The 14,254-nt window shown below is 43.2% G+C and overlaps 1 protein-coding gene across 1 annotated transcript in view; it reads right to left on the reverse strand.

Annotated features, from left to right (window-relative positions):
• VPS8 (VPS8 subunit of CORVET complex) overlaps positions 1 to 14,254 on the reverse strand; it is a 252,427-nt gene that overhangs the window by 234,760 nt on the left and 3,413 nt on the right. Inside the window, exons 2-3 of the mRNA XM_069733555.1 lie at positions 3,303 to 3,472; positions 640 to 708 (exon numbers count right to left, since the gene is read on the reverse strand). Of these exons, the coding sequence (XP_069589656.1) occupies positions 640 to 708; positions 3,303 to 3,472 (239 nt within the window). The remainder of the gene's footprint in view (positions 1 to 639; positions 709 to 3,302; positions 3,473 to 14,254) is intronic.

A 14,254-nucleotide genomic window follows, 5' to 3' on the forward strand; every position in this document is an offset into this window, starting at 1 on the left:
AAAAATGTGTCCTGTTCATTAAAGGGGTATTCCCATCTCCAAGATCCTATCCCAATATGTAGTAGGTGTAATAATAACAACAATTCCATATCTCCAATTAGAAAGGTAGTATAGTTTTTCTGATTCACAATGTCTCTTGGCTCATGTGCAGGCATTGCAGGGCCTTAGGTAGCCATGGTTATGGCCACTAACAGCTAGCCACCTGTCACATTAGCAGTGGTTGTAACCATGGATACTTAAGGGCCTGCACATTAGGAAAGAAACAAGCAAATCAGACATTTCTAATTGGAGTTATTTTCTAATATTATTATTACACCTACTACATATTGGGATAGGATCTTGGAGATGGAAATACCCCTTTAAGGTTAAAATTGGCGCAGCCACTAAGGGGTTAAACCACGTGAAATTTTTTTTAAAAAGTGCCCTGTCAGGAATGGGAGAAAATGACCCAGTCTTGAACTGGTTAAATAAGACTCGACAATCACATAATGGAAAAAGAATGCACAAGAATCTGAAAACAAACAGACAAAAAAAAAGAAAAGGTGTCAGTATCTTGTTTATTTTGTTCTGATGGAAGACGACCCCTAGATGGATCCAAGGACAAAATTGGGGCTCCAAATTACCCACCATGAAACTCACCTCGTTCAGAATGCTTTCTAAGGTTGGAGGAGTGTCTACTTGGGGGATATCAAATTCCTTGTCATCAATCTAATGGAAAAAGGCATCACATTAAAAAGACATGGTATAATACCCCAAACTGTACTTTGGAAGGCTATGTTCACACGTTGCCTTTTTGCTGCATTTTTTCAGCAAATTAAAAGCTGATTTTTACAGTACCAGCAAAGCCTATAATATTCCTGATATCTCCTGCACACACTTTGTTTTTTTTCCTGATTGAATTGGAAAACTGCTGCTTTTTTAAAACTGCAGCGTGTCCTTTCTTTCAGCGTTTTTGCAGCGTTTGTGCACCCATAGAAAGCAATGGGTAAGTGCAAGAAAGCAGCAAAAACGTTGCCATCAGTATTTGCTGCATTTTTTGCTGCAGTATTTGCTGCTTATTTTTGTGATTTTCTCAGGTTTAAACCACAATGTCTTGGTCTCCTCACCTGAGGATGGCAGATAGGATTAGTACAATTTAATTAAATAAAGCTATGTTCACATTAGCGTTGCGCGCCGGTGCGTCGGCGACGCAACGGCGACGCAACGCTCGACGCACAAAAAACGCGCGCAAAAACGCTGCGTTTTGCGACGCGTGCGTCGTTTTTTGACGAAAATCGGACGCACGAAAAATGCAACTTGTTGCATTTTCTTGCGTCCGACGCTAGCGTCGGAAACGACGCACGTGTCGAAAAACGCAACCAAAAAAACGCACGCGTCCCCTATGTTAAACATAGGGGCGCGTCGCCGCTGCGTCGCCGACGCAACAGCGACGCACATTAGCGGAACGCTAATGTGAACGTAGCCTGAGAGATGTGTTACAGTAAACAATTGCCTGACCAACTCAATGCCTGACCAATGTATAAAACTAAACAATTGCCTGACCAATCTGTAAAATTGAACAATGCCTAACCAACTCAGAATGATGAAAAAAAGCTGCAAAAAAGCAACATGTGAACATAGCATATATGTTAAAGGGATTTTCAGAGAATACATTGATGGGGCCCCACTGCTGTATTGTGCCCTCTCCATCAGTTCCATATACTTCAAGATCAATCCCTCCAACTGCTGGTCGCAGGACCTCTGTTCTCGTGATCAGTGGGGGCCGCAGCTCTAGGGCTCTCAGCAATCAGACTTTTCATGCAAACACGTGGTAAGAGTAGATTTGGGAAAAAAACATAAGGCCATGTTCACATGTGGCGTTTTTTCAGCATTTATTTTCCTGCATAAAACCTGCTCTCTTGGCAGGGAAAAAGCTACAGAAAAAAGCAGGTTTTGCTTGGTTTTTCTTGCATTTTTCGGTGCATTTTTTCTACATTGATCTATTGTTCTTGCTGATAAAGTTTAGTGCAATAAAATAAAATCTCATTCTGTTTAATCAGGTTTTGGCACGCTGTAAAACCTGATACCTGCGCTTTTTGCTGTGGATTTTCAGATTTTTTCTCCACCACTTAACACTTTCAATGGGTGAACAAATGTGGAACAAAACGATGAAAGAAGTGACATGTTGTATTGTGCAAAAACTGCGCAAAGCACAACATACTGATGACAGAAAAACCAATGTGAGTGCATGAGATTTCAGACATCTCATAGACTTTGCTGGTACTGTGAAACGCAGCTGAAAATTTGCATGAAATAACACATTAAAAACCGCTGAAAAAAACGCCACGTGTGAACATGGCCTATAGGCTCTGTGCACATAACAGCTTTACACTCAGGCAAACCTGACAAGCCTTTAGGGCAGAAGAGGGTTCAGGAAACTGGAGTTTTTTTCTGAAGCATCTTTTGTGGAGATTTTTCACTCGTCTCCTGAGCGTTTTTCCAATGGTTTTGAAGAGGGTTTTCCCATAGTTTTTGTGACATTTTTTTTTTTTACTGTCATTTTTTGATAGTTTTTTTCACTCCATTGAATAATGAAGAAACCATTAGGGTATTTTTAAGTAAAAACAATGGCACAACGCTCAAAAAAATGAGCGGGTGTCTTTTCAGCTTTCTCATTGACTTGTATTGTAGAGTACAGAGCGTCTTCTGAGCGGAGAATAATGGAAGAATGGTCAGGTCACGTCTTTAACTGCTTGGTGTTTTTACCAACCGGAAGCAGTTAAAAGATGTTCAAAAGACTGAACATGTGCACAGCGACCACTTTTTACAGAAAATGGTTTGAGAGAAAGCACTGGAGACTTCTAAGGTGGCCAGCAATGAGTCCAGACCTGAATCCCATAGAACACCTGTGGAGAGATCTAAAAATGGCAGTTTGGAGAAGGCACCCTTCAAATATCAGGGACCTGGAGCAGTTTGCCAAAGAAGAATGGTCTAAAATTCCAGCAGAGCATTGTAAGAAACTCATTGATGGTTACCGGAAGCGGTTGGTCACAGTTATTTTTGCTAAAGGTTGTGCAACCAAGTATTAGGCTGAGGGTGCCAATACTTTTGTCTGGCCCATTTTTGGAGTTTTGTGTGTAATGATCAATGTTTTGCTTTTTGCTTCATTCTCTTTTGTGTTTTTTCATTTGAGACAATTTAAATGAAGATAACAATACCAAAGAATTTGTGATTGCAATCATTTTCAGGAAGAAACTGAGTATTATCTGACAGAATTGCTGGGGTGTCAATACTTTTGACCACAACTGTAGTATAATATTTACCAGCTCCTGCTTTAATTCCAGGTCCTTATCCACATCCAGGCAGCCAACACGAGTCAGGGATTTATTGAGTTCATCTTCCACACTTCCAGACAACCCGGCGGCTTCTCCAATAAGGCTCCCTGCATCCCATCCCCTGGAACTGAGATCTTCATCCCCAGGGTCTGACTCCACTGGAAAAAATGGCAAAACAGTCTTGGATTAGAAGCGCAAATGGACGTATGCAATTTTCGAATATGGCTGCTTTCTTCCACGATCACCGCCACTTGTGCCCATGGCTTGTATCTGGTATTCCAGCCCAGTGCCAATAAAGTGGAAGAAGCTGAAATTAACAAGGACATTTTTATGGTTTTAAATATTCGACAAAGAAGCATGGCCACAAAGAATTGGAGTCACAGCTCAAAATGTGACACATGCAAAAATTCGGCACAATGAAAGAAAATGGGTAGAGTGTGATAAAAGTGCCAAATGTATCACCCAGCAGGAGCCACAGGGAGAAATGAGACGCACTTTCAGCCAGGGCTGTGGAGTCGGTAAGCCAAACCTCCGACTCCTCAATTTCCATGGCACCGACTCCGACTCCGCCAAAATGGGCTCTGACTCCACAGCCCTGCTTCCAGCCAGTCTAGCTGAAGGCCTCATTCACACATCAGTCATTTTTAAAGCATAAAGCAAAAAAAATGACTTTTTTTCAGCAGTGTTTTGGATCCGATTTTCATCAATATTTACAATGTTTTCAATATCAGTGTTTCGTATTTTTTTCTTAGTTTTTGTGTATGAGAAGTTTTCTCAAGCTTTTCCTATCCCACACAAATATTAAACAGGCACATAAATGACAGTTTTTTCGTCGACTTAAAAGCAAATGGGCAAGTTTGATCCACGACTGAGATAAAAATCAGAAATGTCTCCAGATTTTGGTACTGACCACTTGGAGAAGGTTTGGATTTTATTTTTATTCTTTGGAGTATAAGAAAATTCATTCACACATCGGTTTTTGTCACGTGTTTTTTTTTTTTACTGTTTTTAACCCCTTTACCCCCAAGGGTGGTTTGCACGTTAATGACCAGGCCAATTTTTACAATTCTGACCACTGTCCCTTTATGAGGTTATAACTCCGAAACGCTTCAACGGATCCTGGTGATTCTGACATTGTTTTCTCGTGACATATTGTACTTCATGATAGTGGTAAAATTTCTTTGATAGTACCTGCGTTTATTTGTGAAAAAAACGGAAATTTGGCGAAAATTTTGAAAATTTCGCAATTTTCAAACTTTGAATTTTTATGCAATTAAATCACAGAGATATGTCACACAAAATACTTAATAAGTAACATTTCCCACATGTCTCCTTTACATCAGCATAATTTTGGAACCAATTTTTTTTTTTGTTAGGGAGTTATAAGGGTTAAAAGTTGACCAGCAATTTCTCATTTTTACAACACCATTTTTTTTTAGGGACCACGTCTCATTTGAAGTCATTTTGAGGGGTCTATATGATAGAAAATGCCCAAGTGTGACACCATTCTAAAAACTGCACCCCTCAAGGTGCTCAAAACCACATTCAAGAAGTTTATTAACCCTTCAGGTGTTTAATAGGAATTTTTGGAATGTTTAAATAAAAATGAACATTTAACTTTTTTACACAAAAAATTTACTTCAGCTCCAATTTGTTTTATTTTACCAAGGGTAACAGGAGAAATTGGACCCAAAAAGTTGTTGTCCAATTTGTCCTGAGTACGCTGATACCCCATATGTGGCAGTAAACCACTGTTTGGGCGCATGGGAGAGCTCGGAAGGGAAGGAGCGCTATTTGACTTTTCAATGCAAAATTGACAGGAATTGAGATGGGACGCCATGTTGCGTTTGGAGAGCCACTGATGTGCCTAAACATTGAAACCCCCCACAAGTGACACCATTTTGGAAAGTAGACCCCCTAAGGAACTTATCTGGATGTGTGGTGAGCACTTTGACCCACCAAGTGCTTCACAGAAGTTTATAATGCAGAACCGTAAAAATAAAAAATCATATTTTTTCACAAAAATTATATTTTTGCCCCCAATTTTTTATTTTTCCAAGGGTAAGAGAAGAAATTGGACCTCAAAAGTTGTTGTCCAATTTGTCCTGAGTACGCTGATACCCCATATGTGGCAGTAAACCACTGTTTGGGCGCATGGGAGAGCTCGGAAGGGAAGGAGCGCAGTTTGACTTTTCAATGCAAAATTGACAGAAATTGAGATGGGACGCCATGTTGCGTTTGGAGAGCCACTGATGTGCCTAAACATTGAAACCCCCCACAAGTGACACCATTTTGGAAAGTAGACCCCCTAAGGAACTTATCTAGAGGTGTGGTGAGCACTTTGACCCACCAAGTGCTTCACAGAAGTTTATAATGCAGAACCGTAAAAATAAAAAATCATATTTTTTCACAAAAATTATATTTTTGCCCCCAATTTTTTATTTTTCCAAGGGTAAGAGAAGAAATTGGACCTCAAAAGTTGTTGTCCAATTTGTCCCGAGTACGCTGATACCCCATATGTGGCAGTAAACCACTGTTTGGGCGCATGGGAGAGCTCGGAAGGGAAGGAGCGCCGTTTGACTTTTCAATGCAAAATTGACAGGAATTGAGATGGGACGCCATGTTGCGTTTGGAGAGCCACTGATGTGCCTAAACATTGAAACCCCCCACAAGTGACACCATTTTGGAAAGTAGACCCCCTAAGGAACTTATCTGGATGTGTGGTGAGCACTTTGACCCACCAAGGGCTTCACAGAAGTTTATAATGCAGAGCCATAAAAATAAAACAAAATTTTTTTCCACAAAAATTATTTTTTAGCCCCCAGTTTTGTATTTTCCCTAGGGTAACAGGAGAAATTGGACCCCAAAAGTTGTTGTCAATTTGTCCTGAGTACGCTGATACCCCATATGTGGGGGGGAACCACCGTTTGGGCGCATGGGAGGGTTCGGAAGGGAAGGAGCGCCATTTGGAATGCAGACTTAGATGGAATGGTCTGCAGGCGTCACATTGCGTTTGCAGAGCCCCTAATGTACCTAAACAGTAGAAACCCCCCACAAGTGACACCATTTTGGAAAGTAGACCCCCTAAGGAACTCATCTTGATGTGTTGTGAGAGCTTTGAACCCCCAAGTATTTCACTACAGTTTATAACGCAGAGCCATGCAAATAAAAAATATTTTTTTTCCACAAAAATTATATTTTAGCCCCCAGTTTTGTATTTTTCCAAGGTTAGCAGGAGAAATTGGACCCTAAATGTTGTTGTCCAATTTGTCCTGAGTACGCTGATACCCGATATGTGGGGGGGAACCACCGTTTGGGCGCATGGGAGGGCTCGGAAGGGAAGGAGCATCATTTGGAATGCAGACTTAGATGGATTGGTCTGCAGGCGTCACATTGCGTTTGCAGAGCCCCTAATGTACCTAAACAGTAGAAACCCCCCACAAGTGACCCCATATTGGAAACTAGACCCCTCAATGAACTTATCTAGATGTGTTGTGAGAACTTTTAACCCCCAAGTGTTTCACTACAGTTTATAACGCAGAGCCGTGAAAATAAAAAATCTTTTTGTTTTCCCACAAAAATTATTTTTTAGCCCCCAGTTTTGTATTTTCCCAAGGGTAACAGGAGAAATTGGTCCACAAAAGTTGTTGTCCAATTTGTCCTGAGTACGCTGATACCCCATATGTTGGGGTAAACCCCTGTTTGGGCACACAGGAGAGCTCGGAAGGGAAGGAGCACTGTTTTACTTTTTCAACGCAGAATTGGCTGGAATTGAGATCGGACGCCATGTCGTGTTTGGAGAGCCCCTGATGTGCCGAAACAGTGGAAACCCCCCAATTATAACTGAAACCCTAATCTAAACACACCCCTAACCCTAATTCCAACGGTAACCCTAACCACACCTCTAACCCTGACACACCCCTAACCCTAATCCCAACCCTATTCCCAACTGTAAATGTAATCTAAACCCTAACCCTAACTTTAGCCCCAACCCTAACTGTAGCCCCAACCCTAACCCTAGCCCTAACCCTAGCCCTAATCCTAGCCCTAGCCCTAGCCCTAACCCTAGCCCTAACCCTAACCCTAACCCTAGCCCTAACCCTAGCCCTAGCCCTAACCCTAGCCCTAACCCTAGCCCTAACCCTAGCCCTAGCCCTAACCCTAGCCCTAACCCTAGCCCTAATGGGAAAATGGAAATAAATACATTTTTTTTTATTTTTCCCTAACTAAGGGGGTGATGAAGGGGGGTTTGATTTACTTTTATAGCGAGTTTTTTAGCGGATTTTTATGATTGGCAGCCGTCACACACTGAAAGACCCTTTTTATTGCAAAAAATATTTTTTGCAATACCACATTTTGAGAGCTATAATTTTTCCATATTTTGGTCCACAGAGTCATGTGAGGTCTTGTTTTTTGCGGGACGAGTTGACGTTTTTATTGAAAACATTTTTGGGCACGTGACATTTTTTATCGCTTTTTATTCCGATTTTTGTGAGGAAGAATGACCAAAAGCCAGCTATTCATGAATTTCTATTGGGGGAGGCGTTTATACCGTTCCGCGTTTGGTAAAATTGATAAATCAGTTTTATTCTTCGGGTCAGTACGATTACAGCGATACCTCATTTATATCATTTTTTTATGGTTTGGTGCTTTTATACGATAAAAACTATTTTACAGAAAAAATAATTATTTTTGCATCGCTTTATTCTCAGGACTATAACTTTTTTATTTTTTTGCTGATGATGCTGTATGGCGGCTCTTTTTTTGCGGGACAATATGACGCTTTCAGCGGTACCATGGTTATTTATATCTGTCCTTTTGATCGCGTGTTATTCCACTTTTTGTTCGGCGGTATGATAATAAAGCGTTGTTTTTTGCCTCGTTTTTTTTTTTTTTTTTCTTACGGTGTTTACTGAAGGGGTTAACTAGTGGGCCAGTTTTATAGGTCGGGCCGTTACGGACGCGGCGATACTAAATATGTGTACTTTTATTGGTTTTTTTTTTTTATTTAGATGAAGAAATGTATTTATGGGAATATTTTTTTTTTTTTTTCATTATTTTGGAATATTTTTTTTTATTTTTTTTACACATTTGGAAAATTTTTTTTTTACTTTTTTACTTTGTCCCAGGGGGGGACATCACAGATCAGTGATCTGACAGTTTGCACAGCACTCTGTCAGATCACTGATCTGACATGCAGCGCTGCAGGCTTCACAGTGCCTGCTCTGAGCAGGCTCTGTGAAGCCACCTCCCTCCCTGCAGGACCCGGATCCGCGGCCATCTTGGATCCGGGGCTCGAGCAGGGAGGGAGGTGAGGAGACCCTCGCAGCAACGCGATCACATCGCGTTGCTGCGGGGGGCTCAGGGAAGCCCGCAGGGAGCCCCCTCCCTGCGCGGTGCTTCCCTGCACCGCCAGCACATCGCGATCATCTTTGATCGCGGTGTGCCAGGGGTTAATGTGCCGGGGGCGGTCCGTGACCGCTCCTGGCACATAGTGCCGGATGTCAGCTGCGATAAGCAGCTGACACCCGGCCGCGATCGGCCGCGCTCCCCCCGTGAGCGCGGCCGATCGGCTATGACGTACTATCCCGTCCAGGGTCAGATAAGCCCAGGGCACCTCGACGGGATAGTACGTCTAAGGTCACAGAGGGGTTAAACACAGGACACGGACACATTCCTTTCAACCAACTGTCTGGGAAAAGAAAAACGCAGAAGTCCGATTTGCAGATCAAAGTCATTGGTTCAAGTGAATGGGTCTGTGAAAAAAACAAACAAAAAAAAAACAACACATAGTCCTCCCAAAGCTGGGTAAAGATCATATGCGGGTGGATGGACACAGGCCAATATCCTTACTTAACTCCGACTTTAAAATTTTCACAAAAATTTTGGCCGACAGACTCCAAAGAATTATCCCTAACCTAATTTCACCACAACAAACCGGATTTGTTCACGGGAAATCTATCACTTACAATATTAGAACAGCCTTGGGAGCCATATCCTATTGTAGAGCACAAAAGCACACGAAATCAATCGTGGTTAGCCTAGATGCTGACAAGGCTTTTGATAGAGTGGCATGGGACTACCTGCATGACCTGCTAGCATTCCGTAATTTTGGTCCCTGGTTCTGTGAGGCTATAAAAATAATCTACAAGAACCCGACATCCAGGCTGTCAGTGAATAACATTCTATCTAATCCATTCGAAATTCAGCGGGGAACTCGCCAGGGATGTCCCCTGTCCCCCCTGCTATTTAATTTGGCATTAGACCCGTTATTGAAAACATTACAGAATGAAGTGGAGTTTGAGGGGGTTGGGGTGGGAACAAACTTTGTTAAACTCTTAGCATTTGCAGACGACATCCTTTTATTCATCGCTAACCCAGCCCAAGCAATTCCGGCCATTATGAGAACCTTAAGTGATTTTGGCTCGTGCTCGGGCTTTAAAGTTAATTATAGCAAATCAGAGGCCCTGGCAATTTTCAGAACGGGAAGGTTACATGATCCAATGTTCCCATTTCACTGGAGTCAAGGGTCAATAAAATACTTGGGGATATGGCTGACAGCAGATATATCTAATTTATACACAGCTAATTATAAACCACTGATAGCTTCAATAACTAGTCTCCTACACTCTTGGAAACACTTCACATTATCATTCACAGGCAGGTGCCACTTGATAAAAATGATAATCTTCCCTAAACTTCTTTATGCCTTTCAGACCCTGCCCCTTTTGCTGTCTAGGACGGATCTTGGATTACTTAACTCTAGGTTTCGAAAATTTATTTGGGGTATGGGAGGTAGGACGCGTATCGGCCTTGCTAGACTGCAAGCGACCAAGAAAGACGGAGGAGTAAATTTCCCGGACATAGGCAGGTACAACCTAGCTGCTAATTTTAGATTTGCCAATGATTGGATAAGGGGTATCTCTCATTTTGCTAACGTGAGTTTAGAGCAACAGATGTGCCCTCATATCTCGCTGGCGGCACTGCTACATTTGAGAGGGGAGGAGGTCCCGGCGGTAATACAAGAATACCCAACACTCTGGCAGACAGTGTTAACTTGGAGACGATGTAGGAGACTGTGCGGGTTGAGTGCTGGGATTTCCCCTTTTCAGCCCTTCCTTGGGAACCCAGGCTTTTTAGGGGGTAGGGCTCCGCCATTTTATAATCAGTTGGCGAATCAGGGATGCAGACAGGCAATAGATATACTAGATCTTAATTTTTCTATATCTTCTTTTGAATCAGCCTCCACTGTTTGGCAACAAACCTTTTCTGTTTCTTCAGGCGCGCAGTCTGGTTCAGAAATGTCTTCCTATAGGGGGGGTGGAGGAAGGGAGGTCTAGCCTGGATGGATTTATTAGAAATACGAGGTCACAACCGTCGTCAATAAGCTCTATTTACTCAGTAATAAGAAGGAAATGGTCGTGGGACGGTCAGACTACAGGGGCTGCAAAATGGTCTGGTGATCTCACAAGTTGCCAAACGGGAGATCTTCTCGAGGCAACTATGATACAAAGAAAATTTGAAACATACAGCAGCTATACCGACATGGCTCTTCTGATTTTACATAGAGCCTATATCACTCCATACTTACAAGCCAGAATGACTCCCTCAAATGTGTACTTGTGCTCAAAATGCAAATCGCGTAACACCGACATTTTTCATCATTTGTGGGGTTGCTCAAAGATTCGAGATCTGTGGGCCGAGGTACATTCTGAGCTGCAGAGGCTGTGCGGGATCAGCTTTACACTCACGCCACAATGGGCCATCTTTAACATTTTAGACGATGCTAATCAAAATTGGCCTAAACACATTAAGGCAACCTTGGTGATCTGGGCCTCGGCCACTAGAAAAAGCATATTACAGCATTGGCTGAATCCAGTGGCCCCATTGCTTTCTCTTATATATACAAAAATCAACTTCTTGTTTAAAATGGAATGGTTGGAGGCTCAGTCAAACAAAGAGAGGTTATCGAGTTAAGGTACCGTCACACTTAGCGACGCTGCAGCGATACCGACAACGATCCGGATCGCTGCAGCATCGCTGTTTGGTCGCTGGAGAGCTGTCACACAGACCGCTCTCCAGCGACCAACGATGCCGGTAACCAGGGTAAACATCGGGTAACTAAGCGCAGGGCCGCGCTTAGTAACCCGATGTTTACCCTGGTTACCATCCTAAAAGTAAAAAAAAACAAACACTACATACTTACCTACAGCCGTCTGTCCTCCAGCGCTGTGCTCTGCACTCCTCCTGTACTGTCTGTGTGAGCACAGCGGCCGAAAAGCAGAGCGGTGACGTCACCGCTCTGCTTTCCGGCTGACCGACGCTCACAGCCAGTGCAGGAGGAGAGCAGAGCACAGCGCTGGAGGACAGACGGCTGTAGGTAAGTATGTAGTGTTTGTTTTTTTTTACTTTTAGGATGGTAACCAGGGTAAACATCGGGTTACTAAGCGCGGCCCTGCGCTTAGTTACCCGATGTTTACCCTGGTTACCAGTGAAGACATCGCTGAATCGGTGTCACACACGCCGATTCAGCGATGTCTACGGGGAGTCCAGCGACGAAATAAAGTTCTGGACTTTCTTCCCCGACCAGCGACAGCACAGCAGGGGCCTGATCGCTGCTGCCTGTCACACTGGACGATATCGCTAGCGAGGACGCTGCAACGTCACGGATCGCTAGCGATATCGTCTAGTGTGACGGTACCTTAAGTTCCTGAATACATGGTCTCTTTTTATTCCTTCACTTCCTTCAGAAACTAGGGAGAAACTCCGTACTCAATTTGAAAACACACAATGGTATCTGTTGCAACGGATTGGTGGTCGATCACCAATTCCATAATTTTGATGTATAAGATGTGCACACAGAAATTTAAAGGGTGGGCAAAGGGGGGGCTATGGGAAAGGAAATATGGTTGTAATTAAGATTATTGTTTGTATGTTTTATACTATGTTGAAAACTTCAATAAACAGATTTAAAAAAAAAAAAAAAAAACACCTGGTACTTGGACACCACACCCATGTGTTATACGAGTGCTGTCCATTTCTCACTGAGTACTTGATCGGAGAAACTTAGATTTTTTTTCATAGGCCGGGATCACACATACGCGAGATACGGCCAAGTCTCGCAGGTGAAATCCCTCCTCTGGCGCCGGCACTTGGGAGTGGAGCGTGCAGCTCCATGTGTTGCTGTGCGGCTGCACGCTCCACTTCGGAGTGCCAGGGCTAGAGGAGGGATTTCACCTGCGAGACTCGGCCATATCTCGCGTATGTGTGATCCCGGCCTTATTCTGAAAATATATCAGACGCAGATTGTAAAAATGGAGAAAAGGATTAAGAATGGGCGAAAGTCAAATCCAGCTCAGTGAAAATAAACCGGTCATATATAATGTGCGGGATATAAAAGAGAATGTGAATTTGCCCCAAATATTACACAGAATTATTAGGCCGGGCGCCCACGATCCGGAACTAGCAGCACCTTGGACACAGCTTGTGTTCGCTGCACCCAAAGCGCCGTCGTTTATTGAACACAGGTGAATCCGCGTGAGATGCTGGACTGGGCAGATTTAACGCATTCAGATGATTCAGACTCAGATGATCACCAAAATAAAGTGGCACCGGCTGATAATCCATCAGATTGTAAAGCTAATGACCCATCGTTTACGATAAGTGAGTAATGTGATTAATGGACAAGTACTTCCCCCACAGAATAGGGTGAAGGCTTGAGTAAGGCTGGTCGCACACACGAGACGTCTGTCGGCTGATCATTTGGTCGTCATTCACATACAGCCATCTTAGCCGACACTCCCACACACAGGGACGATCGCTTGGCCGGGCGCTCCTGTGCTCTTTATGAGAATGCCGCCAGTTGACATGTTGGCAGACAGCTTATCTCTGGGAGAGTAATGTGATCGGTAGTCCAAAATCGGACATGCGTGATTGACATTTCTCCCAACCATCAGTTGGCTGGTGACCCACACTTATTATACTGTCAGAGGAACCTGTGCATATTTGTCATTACCCTGACAAACCTCTTATGATGGAACATACATATGAACCAGCAGCATCACTGAGGTTATGGTGCCATGGTAGCTATGTGGGCTTCCTTCGTATTTTTTCCCTATATTGCCATTATTTGGGTGGATCTGATAGAGATGTGGGATTCTGGCCATTTGTGAGTTCCCATTGTCTCCTTTCAATAATGGAAATAAGGCTCTCTACGCTTGTCCCACATGGCTATATAAAGTACTACCGTATATACTTTTTATCTATAGATAATCACTGTATGTGACAGGTTACTACCGTCCTGTAGTAATGTCTTATGTCTGATATCCTTCAGGGCTGTGTTTTATTTCTACAGTCCATGGCGTAGTATGCCTATCATCTTGGGTCGATAGGCGATCCGGCTGAAAGCGCATGTAGAGAAAGCTCCAATATAAATGTGCCTCTTGGCAGAATGACATCACAAGGCTATGGAGAATCCCTCTGATGAAAACACATCAGCGCTATGGTGTCCTTCATCAGGGTTGTTAGCATCCTTGGGTACATTACAGACACTTTATTCGGGCAACATGTAAGAAGCGTAGACCTGGAGGAGCTGTTTTGCGTAATACGGGCTTTTCCGGCTCCTGGGCAGGAGTTTGGGCATTATGTAGCTATGTGGACATATTAGCAGTGCTGACGGCCTATGCTTCCTTTGACTACTATTTAGACAAGAGCATTTTACCGAATGTATCTACTCCAGGAAAGATAATTAGGGCACAGTTCTATCTCACTGTTCAATCCTGCTAGTTTTAACGTATAAACGTGAAAAATACAGCAGGTTCCTGCCCTTGACTTTCACTCTACATAGTTTCCCCTGTCCAACATTTATTAACGCTTTTCATATATCCCAAAAAGTGCTCCCCTATAGATCTCGGATATGTTTTTCCATAAAGTGTTTGGAA

This window comes from Ranitomeya imitator, chromosome 7 (assembly GCF_032444005.1).
Source record: "Ranitomeya imitator isolate aRanImi1 chromosome 7, aRanImi1.pri, whole genome shotgun sequence".
NCBI lineage: Eukaryota > Metazoa > Chordata > Amphibia > Anura > Dendrobatidae > Ranitomeya > Ranitomeya imitator.